Source organism: Sprattus sprattus, assembly GCF_963457725.1.
Source record: "Sprattus sprattus genome assembly, chromosome: 2".
Classification (NCBI taxonomy): domain Eukaryota; kingdom Metazoa; phylum Chordata; class Actinopteri; order Clupeiformes; family Clupeidae; genus Sprattus; species Sprattus sprattus.
This window is the reverse complement of record NC_137921.1, coordinates 67,037,682-67,057,184: the sequence shown is the minus strand read 5'-3', so window position 1 is coordinate 67,057,184 and position 19,503 is coordinate 67,037,682. Positions and strand designations below refer to the sequence as shown.

Below are 19,503 nucleotides of genomic sequence, written 5' to 3'. Positions count from 1 at the left end.
CTGGACAAGGGGAAGGGTGCTGTGAGAATCATGTTCTTTGATTTCTCCAGTGCCTTCAACACCATCCAGCCCCTCTGTCTGAGTGACAAGCTCGTGCAGATGGGTGTGAACGCCCACCTTGTATCCTGGGTCACAGACTACCTGACGGAGAGGCCGCAGTTTGTCAGGCTGAAAGACTGCGTATCTGAGACTGTGTTGTGCAGCACCGGCGCTCCACAGGGTACTGTACTCTCACCAGTGCTGTTCACCCTGTACACATCAGACTTCACTTACAACACAGAGTCGTGCCACATCCAGAAGTTCTCTGATGACTCTGCTGTTGTAGGATGTATCAGGGATGGACAGGAGGGTGAGTACAGAAGCCTGGTGGACAACTTTGTGCAGTGGTGTAGGAATAACCACCTGCAGCTGAACACCTCCAAGACCAAGGAGATGGTGGTAGACTTTAGGAGGTCTCAGCCTCCTCTGCTACCAATCTCCATAGAGGGTGTCAGTGTGGAGGTGGTCAGCACCTACAAGTACTTAGGTGTTCACCTGGACAATAAACTGGACTGGTCAGCTAACATAGATGCCATCTACAAGAAGGGCCAAAGCCGACTCTACTTCTTAAGGAGGCTGAGGTCCTTCAATGTCTGCAACAAACTCCTGCGTATGTTTTATCAGTCTGTTGTTGCCAGCGTCCTTTTCTATGCTGTGGTGTGCTGGGGAGGCAGCACAAAGAAGAGGGATGCTGGGGGACTTGACAGGCTGGTGAGAAAGGCAGGAGCTGTTGTTGGCACCGATCTGGAATGCATAACAACAGTGGCGGAGAGTAGGACCCTGAGCAGGCTGCTAACAATCATGGACAATGACCACCACCCACTGTACAACACTTTTAATGGTCAGAGGAGCATCTTCAGTGGCAGACTCCTGTCACTGTCATGCTCATCAGACAGGCTGAGGAAGTCCTTTGTCCCCAGGGCCATTCAGCTCTATAACGCCACACAGAAGGGGAGGGGGAGGGTGATGGACTTCTCTGCATGAGTATACCTCAGTCTGCCCTCCTCTTCTCCTCACACCTTATTCCTTATTCCATCCCACTGCCCATCCTTTTTCCTTCCTTTTTCTACTTTTTTTGACTGGCTACACTAGCCCCTTGGACTGCCTTTCCTTATTTAAGTATTTATATCACTGTACACTATCCCCACACACACAAGCACAGGACTCTTTGCACTATCCACACATGCACAGGAACACTTTTGCACTACTACTTTCCACTACCTACAGCCCTGTCACATGTAAAGCACATTGTTATATGTATATGTTATATGTAAACACCCCACCCCCATGTGTACATTCTCCCTATGTGTATTGTTTTTGTATTTATTGTGATTTTTGTATTTATTGTTATTCATGTTTGTGTGTAAGTGTAAGCTACTACTGGATGACCTTAATTTCCCTCGGGATCAATAAAGTATCCATCTATCTATCTATACTGTTATTTTGAGTGCGCACTGATATGGAACGCTCAGGTAAATGTAAACAGGTAGTACAGTACCTTTATCGCTGATTAAAGCACACCCCAGAACTCACTCTCAGAGTGCTTGATTTCATCTACCCGTGTTATAATGTGTTTTATTTTCCAGTTCACAACAGTGCTGCCAGCAATTAGCGGAGTGCAGGACTAAAGAAAACAGCCAGTGGGTAATCACATTGATATAATGATACATCTGTATTTTACAATAAGACCCTTGTTTTTAAAAGTGCACAGTAGTAGCAATAGCAACGAGTGCAAAATGAACGCTACTTAAACCATAAGCACCTAGGGGTGGTAATATTGATTAAATTATCCCATAATCAATAGCTGCCATCGCTAGCTTCAGCACACCAATTAACCAATTCAGTAAAATGCACCTTTAGAGGAGATACAAATATAAACCCAATCAATATTCTATAGGCCACCATAATCAATAACAATCTGTTTGAACAACTGAAGGGTGGATATTTTGCCCCTGAAAATCAAGTGTGTGGATATTTTTTAGTGTTTTTATAAACACGCCTTATGAATCAAAGTCTATTCAGAGGCAGATTGCCATTCACATAATCTGTGTAATGATCACAGCTAGAGTCTGCATGAATTGCAACAACCATATTGAATGGAGATCAAGCTGTGTAATGGGATGCCGACAATCCCGTGTTACACATTACACAAAATATGCTTTGTTATTCACAATAAATGGTCTGACAACTCTTGCCATTTTGAATACAATGCCACAAAATGTTCATGTAACTGCCTTTGTTGTTTCGTTTTTGTTGAAATCGTTGTCAATTGACTGGTTGAATAAACACAATCATTACAAACTGAATGTCGAGGATAGTAAGAAAAAGAATCTGTGTGATGTTAAATTCATTACTCTTTAAGTTACAATTTGTGTCACTATATATTACTATTCTGGCTTTACCATTCCCTTTTGAAAAAACAGTGAGGATACTGAGACTGAGGATGCATCAACTGCATTGTTTACGACTCGTTCATCTGAGGTTTGGAGTGGCCTTCACATGGATGATTGTGATGCCTCATGATGATAATGCATTGTGTCACTGGATAACAATCTCTGACCAAACAAAGGGACAACGCTCTCCAAACGTGTTAGGCAGCACTAAGGCGGGGGAACTGTAGGTTTTTCAATACACCTCTTGAGGCTTCCTTTTCTATCTGTAAACCATCTGCATAATATGAAAAGCCAACACAAGTACTCCCATCTTTTTAATACTGATTGGAAAAACTCATTCACAGACACACACACACACACACACACACACACACACAACACGGTACACACACACACACAAACACACACAACACGGTACACACACACAAACACACACACACACACACACACACACACACACACACAAACAGGGTACACACACACACACACACACACACACACACACACACACACACACACACACACACACACACACACACACAACTTTCTTTATTGTTGTTGTTTTATCCAAGCCCAAATCTAATTTGTGGAGACTCGATAATTCACTTTTGATTATGTGGTGTGGATCATTCTGAAGGACTTTGTTGTCATATCTGGGATACCAACCCATTTAGCTGAGTTGCAATTTACATATTGAAGAAGCTTTTAATTTTTTGTGGCATTTGACCTTACATAAATGAAAAGGAACAACGTAAGAGGAGAGCATACATGCTCAGACAAAAAAGCACGCTACACCACTCATGCATACGTACATACACATAGCCTGCGTACAGAACGAAAGCGAGCGAGTGATGGGGTGAGTGTTTCTGCATTGGTAGCGGGGGATGTCCGTTCATAATCACCAAGGTCTCTATTGATTTCCACCACGCTACGCGAGGGCTTCGGCTAAGCAACGCATATGAGATACACTGATGAGTGAGTAGCCTACAATGTTTCTCTGGCTTTGACACGATATTTCATTCTATAAACATTTCAACGGCGCTTGATTACACGGTGAAATTGTCGTTTTTGCTAGCTCTTTGGACAGAAACTGATATTCAGAATTAACCTTTTGGATTATCAAAGCGTTGGATTGTCATTTCGTCAATCGAGATTGACTCTGGCATCCTTTGTTGCTTATTTTTACCCTTTCACATTTTGGTGTGTTAGTCCTTGCAACAGAGTCAAAGGTTTTTATTTAGTCTTATTTCCTCGTGAAATCATATTGTTTGATTATGTCGAATTCTGCCGTTGTAAAGCATGCAGCAAGCACCACATATGCGTTTTCCAAATCTGTGTGACCAATTAGTAAAAGCCACGTGCCTGAAGCTGGGTTAGAATTTGTTAAACCCCAGTTGTTTACAGTCAAGCATGTGGCAAAATACGTGTCCAGGGTACGGACAATTAGTGAAGGTCTGTATCTCCGTAATATATCCTTTCATCTACTCCAATGTTAGCCTACTCTTTGTGATATTTTCATATTCCTGTTCATATTTCATATTATATGATGTTCATATTCCATCAGCTGGTAGTTCCTGTCGGCTAATGTATATAGAGACGGAGACATTAGGCAAGGATGTGACAGTGAATGAGAACAGGCCAGAGTTATTGAGATGACATGAAATGAATCTATCTCTCTTATGAAGCATGCATAATCTGCTTAAACCTGCTTGAATTTGAAAGAGGAAGGACTGAAAAAAAAAAAAAACAATCAAAGGGAACATCACAGGTTTGATGGATAATTTGCCTCACAGCTCTTATCTTATGTTCAATTAGCTAGGAAGTGTAGCAGCCAAAGCAGGTTCCCTTGTTCTACCTGCCTTTAAACTGTTAATAACAGTGATCATGAATGATGACACAAAAGGAGAAGACAACTATACATGCAATGAAATAGATTAGTAAAAATACCAGATGGCCTACTATTATTTTTAAACTAGTAAAATAAAATGCTTTTTATGTTAATAACATCCAGTGAGCTCATGGAGAGTTTCCCGTCAAATGTCCATTTTTCAGAAACCTGTGAGTTGTGGTGTCCCCCAGCCAATGGAGAGTACCAGATGTAGGACACGTCTACACCTAGACATAGATCACGCCAGGTCTGTTGAAAAAGGAGGTGAGAGGAGAACACCAGACCCTGAGAGCGGAGTTGGAGCGATGTCAGGTGTGTGAGTGGCTGACCTGCCTCATTACGGGGTGGAGCTGGGTCAGGTGTGTGAGTGGTGACCTGCCTCATTACGGGGTGGAGCTGGGTCAGGTGTGTGAGTGGTGACCTGCCTCATTACGGGGGTGGAGCTGGGTCAGGTGGAGATCACCTGTTGCCCTTCGGGTGGTCCTCAGCGGTCCTCAGTGCGGCTGGATCCATCCCCAAACACCCCAGAAGGCCCAGCGTGTGGTGTGTGTGCCTCCCCGATCCCACGCCCCCCCCTTGGGCTGAGAGAGGCATGGGTTGCGGGGGAAGCAGAACCGATGCCCTGGAGCCTCGCTACCTGGAGAGCTGGACCAAAGACACGGAGTCCACGTGGCTGGCCAGCACGGAGACGGACATCCCTCTCTCGTCCATTCAGAGCATCCCCTCGGAGAACTCCTCGGATGTGGGCTTTACCTCGGAGAAAACGGCTAACATTGGTGAGAAGGCATTTGTGATCGTTCAATGCTAACATGTCATCCAACACGTCACCGATGCCTCTGCATCACACATACAGTGGGGAGAATAAGTATTTGAACCCCCTGCCGATTTCGCAAGTTTGCTCACTTGCAAGGAAATGTGTGATCTTTAATTGGCAGGTCTATATTAACAGTGAGAGACAGAATATCAACAAAAACATCCAGAAAACTGCATTTTATAACAATTATTAATTGATTTGCATTTGTAACAGCAAATAAGTATTTGAACCCCTAGCAAAACATGACCTCATACTTGGTGGCCATTACCTCGCCATTCACCTGTCTACTACGATATGTCTGATGGTGACCGATTGACGTTGTGTTGTCTGATCTGGGAGGAGGAGCTGCTGCGCAAGTTTCGTGCGCGATATGCCTACTTCTCAAACTTGCTCCAGATGTCTAGGCCAGCCTATCCCTACCATTATTTTGAATTGTGTTTTAAAACAACATAGATTTGCAATGGAAAAGTTGTAAATGAGTAGGACAACATTGCTCGTGAATGGACTAGGCAGGCTGCCAAAATCGGCTGGAGCTGCTGCGCAGCAGAACTCCAGACCCGGCCGCTTATGTGCCGGGGCTCCGCCCCGGACAGCCCCGGCCCAATTTAACCTCTGCCCCTGTGTAGTTCTGGGGTTATCCTGCACAATTCGGATGATCACCGATAATGCACAAGGCGAGATCTTGCATGGAGCCCCAGACAGAGATTCTTTGGACAGGTTTCCTTTATACACAGCACCAGTTGAGATCAGGTGTACCTTGTTAGGCCTAACGAGGACCTATCTGTGTGCCTCGTTGGCACATAACTGGTCTGTGGGAGCCAGAATTCTTGCTGTTTGGTAGGTGTTCAAATACTTATTTGCCACAACAAATGCAAATAAATTCATAACTGTTATAACATTTTTCTGGATGTTTTTGTTGATATTCTGTTTCTCACTGTTAAAATAGACCTACAATTACAAATCACGCATAACTTGCTTAAACCGGCAGGGGGTCAAATACTTATTTTCCCCACTGTATATAGTCATATCCATAACACAGATAATGAATATTGTGCTATATAAAATAGGGGATATTATTACATGTAATTTAGTGCCATTAAGTTAAGCCATACACCGGGGAGGAGACCTTTGGTGAATCGCACAAGACTTGCAGTTTCCATGGCGATGGCTCAAACCACACAACATTGTGTAGATGTTGGTGCACTTGGTCCTGGGGAACAGACTGTGACAAAGTGCTTATCAGCCTAACCACAATAGCTACTATTTATGGGGGAGTGCCTGTAGAGGGAAATCATAAATGCAGAAATACCAGCACTGTTAATGTTCTGCATGGTTGGACAGACAAAGGGGATTTGGCTGTTAAGAAACTAGGCAGGAATATTGTTTCCTTTGTCAAATGTGATGGTTTAGTCAACAAATATTATGTGTTTCCAGTGTGTTTTGGGAGGTGATGGTGCCTGGTTTCTAAACGGTGTAGTTTTCATTTATATATGTATTTGTGTTTATTTATTTTTTTATAATTCACAATATTCTGAAACGGGGTAAATCAAAGGCTTAACTACAAAGCCACTGCTGATGTAGGAAGTCACCAAAAAATAAAGAACAACACAGATTGGTTTGGTCATCGCTGGATTTTCTTAATTTTCTTTCTTGAGATCTTATCTTTTTATTTTAGCAATTTCAAAGTGTATTTTAAAAACACCCGTGGGCCTGCCTTACTGCCGAAACATTCCCCATGTCTGATCTCACAGCATGGTTGCATCTGAAAATGGGACAGTTGAATCTTACAGATCAAAGCAAATGGTAGCTGAACAATTCAGGGCAGCTTCTTGTGGAAAAGAAAAATTATGAATGAATTGCTGGGCTGCTAGTAGCAGCTGCTCTGTCTGCATCATATTGACAGGCTTTATTAAGCAGTATCCCGTACTGTAACATAAGAGAACAAAACATGTCATAGGTATATCTGCTTACTGACATTTAAAATAAATCCTTTGTCATTCCAATCAGAATACGTTTTTTGATAGCAGCATCCAGCCAATGGTGGCAAATCATGTTGTCTGTTTAGTTATTTACAGCATAAAGCAGTGTAAAACTAGCACCTGCTATGTTTGCAATGATGTTGATTTAAGAATATCATGCACTGTTGCAATAGATTATATTAGTAGGGATGGGCGCGCTCTACTTCCAAAGAATATAAATACGTTTTCGGGTGCGAGTAAAAGAATATTAACTTTGAGTATAATAAAAACCGCACTCTCAAGCTTTTCTCAATAATATAAAGACCAGTTTATTTCAACAGACGTGTTTCGGCCTTAAGCCATCGTCAGTGTGTGCAATAGATGACATAACATATCCTCTGAGATAAATCTGCGTACTTACTTACGTTCTTTTTAACTCCGTTGTGATTCCTGCCAACAGACTTCTTTGACGACGGTATCCCAGCCCCGGCCCAGGCCTACCTGAAGGTGTGCTCAGCCCTACCAGACGTGGGCCTGAACGATGCTAAAGTAGGGGCCAACCTGGCAACCATTCTGCCCCCTCCAGAGTCCACAGCTTCCCCTGGTCCCCCCACCATCCAGAAGAGGAGCGTCTTACGGACGGAGGAGATAGTGAGTATTTCACTAGCGGTGCACAAGTGCACACTCATTAGTGTGAATGAGCCACCATGACGCACAGTTTTCTTCTTCTTCTTTATTTTGCAGGTTTCACAACACGGCACAAACAATTATACATATTTTTTTTTTTTTTACTTGAGATAGTGAGTGTTTCACTAGAGGTGAAGCAGTTGGGTCCCCCCTTATGTGCCGTGGTTCTGCTTAAGGTTTCTTCCTGCCTAACAGGAAGTTTTTTCTTACCCCTGTTGCCATTGTGCATGCACTAAGGGGGTTTAGGCTCTGGGCTCTGTTAAGTGCCTAGAGGCAATTGTATTGTTATGGCGCTATATAAATAAAATTGAATTGAATAGAGGTGCACGAGTGCACACTCATTAGTGTGATTGAGCCACCATGACTCAGTTTTCTTCTTCTTTATTTTGCAGGTTTCCCAACACGGCACAAACAATTATACATATTTTTTTTTTTTAAACTTGTTTTACTGAAGCTGAGTATTCATAGTGTAAATTTGTATAGTTATATTGTATATATTTGTATTGTTTTTGTTTTTTATCTTTCAATAGCACTGAAGTCTGAGAGCTGCCACCTCAATTTCGTTGCACTTGTGCAATGACAAATAAATATATTCTATTCTATTCTAACATTCCAAGGACTGATGATGTAAATAAATGATGTAAAGACAAGATGGACCAGATGAATACATGTCCTGGAATATTGGCACACCCTCAGAATGACATCATTGTGGCACATCAGGAGGCATTGTTCTGACTTGTTTTCACTGAATTGCTAATACAGTATTTCATGTTTTTCTTCTCCCCTGTAGACCAAATGGCAAGACAACAAGATGTCCACCAAACAGGTGACGATCACCGTGACCCAGAGCATCCGCCAGGTGGACAAGAGCGGGAAGATCAAGGAGAAATCTCACACCACTTACGAGGTCTTGACCCCTGTGGAGACACTGAAGGGTACATCTCTGGAGTCTGCGGTGAAATAAGAGGGGAGCTATTAGTTCTTCTAAGGGCTTTGCTGAAAACTAGACATTTCTGATTCACCACCTCTGGCTAGTACAAAGGCTTTGAGTGCAGGTGAGACAATGAGGACCAAAAGAGCCGCAGACGGAAATGGCTTTTAGTAATCTCGATCACTTCTATCTTAGTAAGTTGAGTAAAAGGGCCCGTAGCAGTTTCAAATGTTTTTTGTTTAGTTAATTCAAAATTATTATTTGACGTCAGCCGTTTTTTGGCTTCACTGTGCAAAGAGGTATTTGAATAATAATGTCGTAATTCTGGACACCTTCTGGATTCTTCGTCTGTGTGAAGGACGACAATCCAACGATAGGGACTGTGAGCTTGACTAAGCCTTTAAAGTCCCCGATGTTCAACAACACAAGTATTATCCTGTGTAGTATGTTTATAACACTGAAGCAAAGTAAGAGGTTTAAATGGCTATTTTCAATAATGTTTATTTAATATACAAACAATTACTCAAGTCTCAGCTCTGCCTTTAATGAGGTGGAATTGAGAAAAAGGGGTTTAGAGTTTTGAAACATGAATGGTTGGTTATGATTCGTTTTAATGTGACTGCTGAGCTAAGAGTGCTCTGAATGCTGAAAAAGATGGCCTAATTCTGAACATCTTTTAGACTCTGTGAAGGACGACAATCAAACATGGGGGACTGGGAGCTTGACTAAGATTTTAAATGCCTGATGCCCAAGACCACAAGTCATAACCTGTGTAGTATGTTTATACCACTGAGGCAGAGTGACAGTAAGGGGTTTTAATGGCCCTTTAAAATGATTTAATATACATAAAACCTGAATTGCTGAAGTTTTAGCTGGACCTTTAATGAGAGTCGGAGTTAAGAAATATGGGTGATGAGATCCCAGATGTTTTATATAATTGTTAGGGGAAATGAATTAGACAATTGTGTATCTTAAATGCAGGAGCAAGAACATGCTGTCCACTCAGTTTTGCTACATGTGATGTGACGTGCACAGAATCCTTTCGCTTACGTGTGCATTTGTGTTGTTTTGACCATCAGGTATACAGTGATGTCTGTGTGTTTGTCTGCTCATTTACCAAGAACATGCTTTGCAGTGGGCAGCATTTCAAAATAACATTATCTTGGCCTATGTTGTGATTCACATTTCCAGTCAAAAGCATTCATTATTAAACTGTACCAAGAAGAGCAACATTGTTTTCCGCTTTCCTGTTTTGAGAAAAAGAAAATAACATGCATCCCCTGAACATCCATCTTGAGACATATAGATGAGAACAAGTCCATTAGAGAGTGAAATTACCCACAACACCACACAAGGTCTGAAACACCACGGTCCAGATAAGCATCATTGTCTGTTCATGTCTGTTGCAAAGCTGAAACTGTGCTTTAGATTTGGCAAACATCTGGCCACTGTGGGGTCAGTCCATTTCAGTCCAAATATGAGCCTTTGGTCAGCTCTGAACCGGTAGGGTGTGAATCTGTTGCTGCTGGTTGTACTCCACCTGGCCTGCCCTGAAGGACGGCTCCAGCCTCTCCATCCATTCCTGAGTGTGGAATTCTGGGAAGAAGAACGTGATCTCCCTCTGTGCAGATTCTACAGAGTCTGTAGGGAGAGAGCTGACAATGAGGGCAGTGTATATGGAAGAAGAAGAAAAAAGTCTGTTCTTAAGTTAAGAGGAATCATGATTGCTTCTGTCTAATGTGAATGAATCAGCTTTACGCTGGGAGCACAAAATTGCACTACATTTCACCCTGTGGGACTGGTCTGTTTGGGTTGTCTTGGTGTAAAACTGTTCACTTTCTGTTTTTGTTTGGCATGAAAAGACATTAAACCTCAATCATAACTTCATTCAGCACCCCTCTACCCCTTTGAATTGTTTAGCCCAATTGAAGTGTGTGTGTATGATGGGGAGGGGGGGGGGGGGTCGCCTAGGGGGGAAAATACAGCATGTCATTCTTTTCTGACAAAAGAGCGTCAGTCAAAAGCTATAACAAGAGTGCACTCTATGAAACATCCATCGGTCATCATTTTTGATTGCAGTCATTTTCATCTTCCCTTGCACTTCGCTGATACTTTTCTACCCTTTGAAGACATTCAGCAGTGAAGCAGGTTCAAAAGGATGTCAACTTTAACTGAAATTTTCCAGGGCGTCTTTAAAAAAGTTCCGCTTCTAGCATTATGGGATAATCAAAACTTGAATGCAAAAGCCTTAAAAAGACCTTTTCTAATGAAACATAATAACTGGCTTTGAAAATGTATTTTCATACCTGAACCATGAGTGGTGTTCCTGGTGTCCGTGAGTCCAAACTGGGCTCGGATGGTATTTGGGGAGGTGTAGTGTGCCCGATACACTTTGGTGGGACCCATTAGTTCACGCCAATAACTGATGGCGTCCTCCCTGGCCAGGACATAGGCTCTCATTGGTCCACTAGGAATAACATGATAACATCAGGATGAATCCAGCTTATAATTGTGAATGTTAAAGCATTGACTATCAGTAGTATTAGAAAATGGTTATTTATGCAGACATAAAACAAAAACACATTTGGAGATTGCATACAGAGATTGCAATTTTTTTTAAACTGGAGAGTAAAAGACTGAGTGGAAATTAAAATGATTATTCCATGTTCCTGCTTCTAGGCGAAAGCCTTTTAGTTTTGACTAGGTAGTATTGGATAAGTATAACTTAGTATTACTAAAAAGAACACAGATTATAGAAATTGTGAGGTTAAAACATTAAAATAGGAATGGCTGTTTTGAATTGCCTCTTCTTAAATATCACACCCTAAGGCTATACTATGCTGCCCACTGACAATTTCTCACAGTCTTGCAGTACCTTTCCAAGGAGATACAGAGGAACAGCCTGAGGACTGGGTACTATGGTAACAGGTTCATCTAAGCAGACGAATGACGTAAATGGACATATCCATCTGCCTCTAAATCCCATGCATGTAGATAAGCAACACTGTGCTTTATATTACTTCTGAAAAGATCTTATCCTTTAATCCTTATTGAACTCTGTACTGACAACAAAACCTGAATGTGGATACTCTTATTTTGTTGTGAGATAAATATGAAGTATGATTTGATCTGAAGTAAGATATTACTCCTCTGTTCTAGCAGTGCTGTGATAATAATTTTCTTAATCAGTTGTATGAGTTGTATGACAGCTGAAAACTGGTTTCCTTTCTATAAAGTGAAGCACATGGTCCCCACACAAGATACGTTTTTGTTTGTCATAATGACCTGAGAGACGCAACTGCTGCGAATCTCGTCTTGCTTTAATCTAGGCACAATCAATTTGGAGTTCATCAAGAAAATTAACTGCGTCTCGTTAAAACTTGAAAGCACATAGGCAGTTAGCACTCAACAAGAGAAAAACCTACCTTGACATGAACTCAACAAGCCTTTGAAAGAAGAATCGTCCTTAAAACAAAGGGAGAAAATAACATCAGCTTTGTGCTACTAAACAACTGTGTGCAACAGCTGAGTTTACAACCCAAACGGTATTTTATGGAAATCCTGTATTAAGAACAGACTAGTTCAATCAAAGCTCTACCAGGCTAGTACTTCATGGGACACTTGACTGCTGTTTCTTTCAAAGCCCAAATACTTGCAGTACTTTACGATCATATCTTCAAAAATGTTAGTAGTAGCTTCATACACAAAATGCTTTCTGGGATAATGATGATTTTTTTTTCTATCTGCAAGAGGGATTCTTATTCAGCTGTTCACCAATGTAAGGATATTCATTCAATGTTTTCAACCAACAGCTATGACCTCATTGCTGGTTTATACATCAATAGTCAAAATAATATGTACCTTCATGTTCAGCATAAAACCTCTCTGAATCTTGTCTTTGCCACACCAAGTCTTTCGACTTGACAATTATAAATTTGTGCTTCAGTATTTTCTGGTGGAGAGCCTGGGGGGGGGGGGGGGGGGGGGGGGAATAGAGAACATTGAAGTGAGTGAGAAACCATTCCTTTACACCTAATCAACATTCATGCTTCACTGGTTTAGAAGGGGTTTTAGAATGTTGTGCCAAATGAAGCCCGCTATATCAACATTTTCAATAAAATGATCAACACATTTAAGAGTATAAGATACAAGATTTCGATAAATCCAATCTTTGAAATCCAGTCAAAAGAGACAGCACCATTGCAGTTAATTTACATATATAAAATGACGGATGCAAGGACACGGTCACAAAAACAGGCTAAAGACATAAATTACGTGCCAATTGATTCCCACCTCCATAATTAAAGGATGTGCCACCGCATCCGGTTTGATTACCGCAAGGGTGAGCTGCAGGGCTTTTGCACATCGCAATGGTCCTGACGAACTCATGCCCAATTGCTGTAAAAGATTTCACATCTGTACGATAAGACAGAATACAAAGTAGTCGAGCAGCCTACACTTTGAAAGATAGATCCCCGTCAACATTAGCCAAAAGTCGTTACTTTCGCTGAACCTTAATGTGCATTTACACGTCTTAAATATCAGCACGAGAGTTTAAGGTTCTAAAGCAGATTACGAATTAGCTAGATTCCCTTAGTAGGTTTGCATGAATAAAGAGATATGACCTAACAACATTAGATTTCGTATTCAGAAAGCATTTGGTAATACATTTGGTAATATCAAACACATTGTTTAGCACACAAAACGTGTTAAGCTAACCCAGATAACTCTAGCTAAGAGAACTGCCACCTTGTTTCCTTTCATTCATAGTCTTTAAAAGCGTAAATCAGTGTAGCTTTGGAGTTGACCTAAATTGTAACCCATGAAAAACTACCAATACGTCCCACAATTTTTCCACGGATATTCAGTCAAAAATAATATAAACCTAGAAATGTAAACAGCTGGCCGAATGTCACCACCTATGGTCCGTCGACATTTAAGGTCCCCTTAAATATTCCCTATGAAATTAAGTTCCATGTATCATTTTGACTTTTGCTTTGGTTCTGGATGGATGATTCTCAAGGCGGTTATGGGGGTTTTAGAGTTCAATGGAAACTGAAGTGGACATAATTTCAAATTTTTTTTTCTGTATATACATTTAGTTGAAATTGTGTTATTATAATACACGTTAAATGTGGACTACCAGTTTGCTTATGTCAATATAGCTGAAGCATAACACAATGGTGTTATGCTTGAGGTATATTGCCATCTTTTATTATTAAGTTGTCTTGTACTATGCCATTTCTTTCATGTATGGACTCTCTCTCTCTCTCTCTCTCTAGCAGTTTTCATCCTCTTAGTTTAAATATGTCAAGGTCTGTTTGCCATTCTCAAACAACTTGGTGCTTTTTGAAGAGTTTGTGTAACCATGTGTCAAATTATAGAAGTGAGTGCTACATGGAAATTTATGGTTAACCATGGGTTTTTCAGGTTGTCACCAGAGAGTAAGACAACTATCCTAAATTATGAGATTACTTGTGGATTATCTATTGAGCTGATAACAAACATCCCAAACGTCTTTGTTAATTATTAAGGTTGATTTGACCTGACAATAACTAACAGCGGGTTGAAACTGAAAGTGGTTTCCGATAAAGATGTGGTTGAAATTAAGGTGACATTTAGGAATGCCAGGAAGAAGGAGGGAGGATAGGCCTCCTCTCTCTCTGTGTGTGTGTGTGTGTGTGTGTGTGTGTGTGTGTGTGTGTGTGTGTGTGTGTGTGTGTGTGTGTGTGTGTGTGTGTGTGTGTGTGTGTGTGTGTGAAGGTAAGGGAGACCGAATGCCGTCCCACCTGCTTCCACCATGTGCCCTTCAGCATGTGACCTCAGATGACTTCACAGCTGTCCTCTCTTTTGGAGGGATGTAGAATATGTGTGAGGTATGTTCAAGAAGAATAGCTGGAGGGTAAGGATGAAACCAGTATTTAAAAAAAAAAAAAAAACCTCAAATGCTAAAGTATCAAATCCAAATACCTCATAACCTCATCAACACAAATGTGCATTAATTCATTGTTATCCAACCACAGTCATATAATTTGTGAATCTCCTTGGCGGATAAAATATCACATCACTCAAAGTGATCTTTTTTTTTCTTGTTCTTTCACTTTTGGTACGCAGGAGTCCATGTGTACTCTATGTAGGGATGATGTATAGTTTTTGAGCTTCCTTGAAATATTTCAGTTCAAATAACTGAATAAAACTTAGAAAGACACTGGATTTACTGTGGAACACAGTTTAGTGGAAATAATTTAACTTAAATCAAATTATAATTTAATTCTATGCTCCGAAAACAATGTGCCTGTTGTGTTTTCATTTGCTGTAGATTTAAGACAAGTATCACATTAATGCTATTTGTACGTAGGGTGAGAATGTCTCAGAGCAATCTATTGTTAAACTGTTTTGCAAGAGCTTGCTAGCTACCATCATAAATGGTATATATACCCCCCGGTGACCTGATGAACCCAGTAGCCTAGGAGGCTTGTGGTGTTGGACGTCACTGCTTCCATGTCAGTCGAAGACAACCTTTACAACAGGGGTGACACCAATTAAGCCAACACACGTCATCCCAATTTGACACCCAGCTTGTTTCATGTGGCGTTGCCAGAGAAATGTGGAGGGAGGGGGTCATATGTGAACTTCCTGTTCTGAGACCATTTGGTAACTGGCACATGGACCACTGCATCTCAGTGTGGGAAAACTATTCCTTTAGGCATTTAGAAAACAGAGAACCCAATAAAACTAGGAAAAATATTCAATACATGATACACTATAAATGCATTTGTGAGATCTAGCAATGTGCTAACAAACTGATTTTTTTTAATTTACCTGCATAAAAGACTATTCATTACAGTGATTGGATTCTATATGGGTCACAGTTGAACTGTGTTGACACCACTGTAAATATCAAGTCATTATCTATGTTAACCCTTTGATGGGTCTTGTCAGATGTGTTCTGTGTGTTGCTTCTGCTGTTTCTCTATTTCAAACTCACGTGAGAGAAGCACCCTCTTTTCTACTCCTCCACGGGATTCCCACCTGTTTTGAACTTTTAGCTTCAACGTATGTGGCCTTTGACCTTTCTACTTCTATCCCTCTCTCAACATGGGACTGGGCTCCAGTGGACAGCTGTATCAACCAAGGCAGGACCAACTGGCGTCCCTGATGAAGGACATCGCCTCTAAGCCTTTAGCAGTTAATGAGTGCACACTGGGTTATATCTTTACATTTACAGTGGTTTGCTAAGCACATAATTCTGTCCAAATCAATAAGGCTGCATAATATACACATCGCAAATTTATCTCTTCACGGTGCAATACAAAGAAATACAAGCATGCCCTTTAAATGTAGGACTTGCAGTTTTTCTAGATTGCTTAAGCACGATTTTGATATTTTTTGTTTTGTTTTTCAAAACACATCACACAATTAGCACAACCACACACCCAATGAGCAAAACACCACAGATCCATTGCAAAATTAAATCACTCTTGTAAAAATACTACAATACAGATACTACACAAGACCAATGCTGCAGACTGATGAAAATATTATTTAATTCTTTCCAGACATGTCAACATGGAGAATCACAACAAAACATGTCCCAGTTTTCAGGCTACTACAGTAGTGTACATAACACTGTAAGCTCAGCAAATATCAGACAAACGTAAAATTATGTATCCAGTACAGGTTCCAATTCCATTAAAAAAAGATCAGAGAAAAAAAATGAAAATATAGTACAATTAAAGTTGTTTCATTTTAACCTGATGTCTTTTTAAGATGTGTGCCAGTGTTGACTGAGAGACCTGATGGACATTATTGAAAATGTCATGGTCACCGATAATGTTGGCTTGAATTTCTCTATTGGCCAAAACCATGTTTATGATCTCTCTCTCTTGTTCTTGCGTGAATATGGGCCCCCATCTTCCTTACAAGTTTATTTGATACATTTGGTCTTCTTCTTCTTTGAGCACGTTTTCCTCCTGCTTCAGGCCTTCCTCTTCCTCTTCCTCTACCTCCACCTCCACCTCAGCCTCTGGCATGGCCTCCGCCTCTTCCTCTTCCTTCTTCTTCTTCTCTGTGGATTCCCCCTTTCACCCTCACTCTTCTTCTTTCTGACTCCTTCCATTTTGGTTGAAGACAGATGAACTCATCTGCTGCATTTCTAAAGTGCTTAAACCTGTTTGGTGCGTCTACAATTAAGCAATCATGTGTTTAAGCACTTGATGGCTGTGTTTGGGTTTTTTGAGAGGCTCATAGGTGTGGTAATTTGACAGACAGTGCTTTGGAATTGCAAGGAAGTGTCATCTTGATATACTTCTTTGTCTAATGTGCACAAGTGTGTTAAGTGTTTTTCAAATCACTGTGTGTATTGTTTCGCAAAAAGTTTATAGTGGTGCAAATCTGAGCCGTTGTTTTGCTCCTTGAGTGAAGGTTTTGATAATTGTGTAATACTTGTGTTTATCCAATCGTAAAAAACTGTAATGGCAAGTTGTAGTTGTTTTCTCCACCACGTTTATAGTGTTTTGATATACTTGTTCAAAGAACTAGGTGTTCATCTGAAAAATAACTACAATCAAAATTGAATGTTCGTGTGGAGCCTATAATAAAACAATGCTCCCGCCGTCGCCTGAAAAAAATATATTAAACTGGAATCTGAAACAAGACACATATTCAGAATAAGACTGAAGCCAATTTCAGTATGATCCACTACAGACCACTCAGTAGTTTAGCAGTTAGAGTGTATCTACTGCTCTTTTTATTCTAGTTTTCTTTTTGATCCTTACACTGTTTTCCTTGACAACCTTGTTGAGCTGATATGTAGTACATGCCTAGGCATAGTGTAACTGTAGAACACCAACACATGTTCACACTTTGAGCCAGAGACTGTTCTTTTCATAGTGTCACCCATTCCTGTTGAACCGCCGACAACAAATGCACACAAACGAGAGTGAATTTTTGCGTGACTAATGCTAACGCTGCGAGTATCACGCTCGAGACGACTAAGGAGGCGGGGGGGAGCAGTGCACCTGCTGTGAAGACGCTGGCGTACGAGTCAGCTGGCTGATGCCAGGCTTCAAGGATAATACTGTGAGTTTCTTCTTGCCACTGTCACCTTGTGCTTGCTCTACACTATAGGGGGTTCAGGCCTTGGGCTCTGTTAGCGCTTTGAGACCATGTCCAATGTTCATCACGATATTTAAAATCAATAAAATTGAATAGAATTACTGTCCCTGAATCAGTGAAATGCTCCAGGTATGAGGCTAGGATAAGGTATCTCTCTCTCTCCCTCTCTAAAGAGAGAAACCATCCTACCGAGCAGGCAGCCTGAAGAGCTCTAACAGTGGCAGCTGTCGGGGGTCCTTTGCTGGGGGGCACTGCTGTATCGGTGGGGTACTGTTCTGAGTTTAGCTGTCTCAGGGGAAATTATATCACATCCTGAGAGTGACATGATCTCTCTTGAGAAAAAAAAATCTTGCTGGAATAAATGTGGCTGGCTGTGGCTAGCTGGCAAATCTGTGTGACAGAGGTGAACAACGTTATTAGCATGACGGGGCTCAGTGTGAGTTGCCTTGGTTTAAAAATAACCCCTCCCAATTTGGAACTGGCATGGCACTCAAACAGTGATCAAACTGTTTTTTTTTTTTAACGCTTTAAGAGGTGGCAGCCATTGTTAAGGTAATACGTGGCACATGTGGCTTTAGTTTCAACAGTGCTAGGATTTCAGGCCTTGGGTTCTATAAAGAGCCTTGAGACAATGTTAATTGTTAATGGTGCTGTATGAAAAAAAAAATGAATAATAACTTCAATGAGGTTGTAAATAAGCACATTTACCCTGGTATTTTAGTTTCCATGACAGAATCGATTCATATTTCTCATACTTATCATGAACATGTATCTCTCAACTCCTGGTTTGTGTGATTTGAATTCAAATAAACATGTATGCCTATTATGGCCTACTTGAGGAAGCAGGACACCCCGTAATGCACTTCAGGATCTCACGCCTCCACAACCCCTCCATGCTAACTCAATATGAATTTGGAGTATCAGGTTTACATGGATCAAGTGTATAGGAAATACAACGTTATAACAATTACTGCTAAAGCACGGTGGTACCCCCTGTCAAGGAGAAATGAGGCTACGAATGCTGGTGGCTGCTATTTGTGGAGGCTGCTTTAAGTTAAAATAGCCTGCCGAGAGTTGGGTTTCAGGCTAAGCCATTCTTGGAGCCCCCCAGTTCTCTGTGAATGGGGCACGAAGCTCCTGTTGCCTGGCCTGATTTTAGAGCACAGGTGTTGACCTGGGGGGGGGGGGGGGGGGGAAAGGGGGGGGGGGGGGGGGTACGCTGCCGCCATGCTTGCTGTTGGTGAAAATTCACCCTGGTTGCTTTGCTCTTGCTTCTCCTACCGCATTGGGGGGTGCCGATGGACGCTTATGTACGCAGAATCCACCTTTTAAATGGATGCAGAGGGCAACTAGAGTTAATGCGTGGGAAACAACAATGTGGAAAACTAAGAGATGTGACAGTATATGGACACAATGTGTTAATGTTAAAGAGGCACTGAACCTTTATCGTCAATGGCCTATTCTTAAGCAATGGTGTTGGTTTCAGTTCTATTGTTTCAGTACATATTCAACGTTTAATGATAACTTACTGTTATTTATAAGTTAACTACACGTTTTTTTCCCCCACATTTATGTCTGAACCTTTCTTCCTGTTCTATCTGAAATCTTATTTTTGGATTGTTAGAATGTAATCATTTCCAAGTTACATTAAACTAAGCATTAAGAGGTTCACTCCT

The 19,503-nt window shown here is 41.1% G+C and overlaps 2 protein-coding genes across 2 annotated transcripts; one reads left to right on the top strand and one right to left on the bottom strand.

The window, feature by feature from the left end:
• Positions 1-4,912: 4,912 nt before the first annotated feature.
• Positions 4,913-8,743, top strand: baalcb (BAALC binder of MAP3K1 and KLF4 b; the record flags this gene model as incomplete). Its single annotated transcript, XM_080833582.1, has 3 exons — positions 4,913-5,096; positions 7,553-7,743; positions 8,570-8,743. The coding sequence occupies 3 exons, from the start codon at positions 4,913-4,915 to the stop codon at positions 8,741-8,743; spliced, it is 549 nt and encodes a 182-aa protein (XP_080689708.1).
• Positions 8,744-9,283: 540 nt separating this feature from the next.
• On the bottom strand, positions 9,284-13,641 carry nme6 (NME/NM23 nucleoside diphosphate kinase 6). Its single transcript, XM_080860689.1, has 6 exons — positions 13,596-13,641; positions 13,004-13,108; positions 12,572-12,674; positions 12,136-12,175; positions 11,017-11,177; positions 9,284-10,351 (listed from the first exon to the last, which is right to left on the bottom strand). Exons 2-6 carry the CDS (start codon positions 13,097-13,099, stop codon positions 10,200-10,202), a joined length of 552 nt encoding a protein of 183 aa, XP_080716815.1. The 5' UTR covers positions 13,100-13,108; positions 13,596-13,641; the 3' UTR covers positions 9,284-10,199.
• Positions 13,642-19,503: the final 5,862 nt, after the last annotated feature.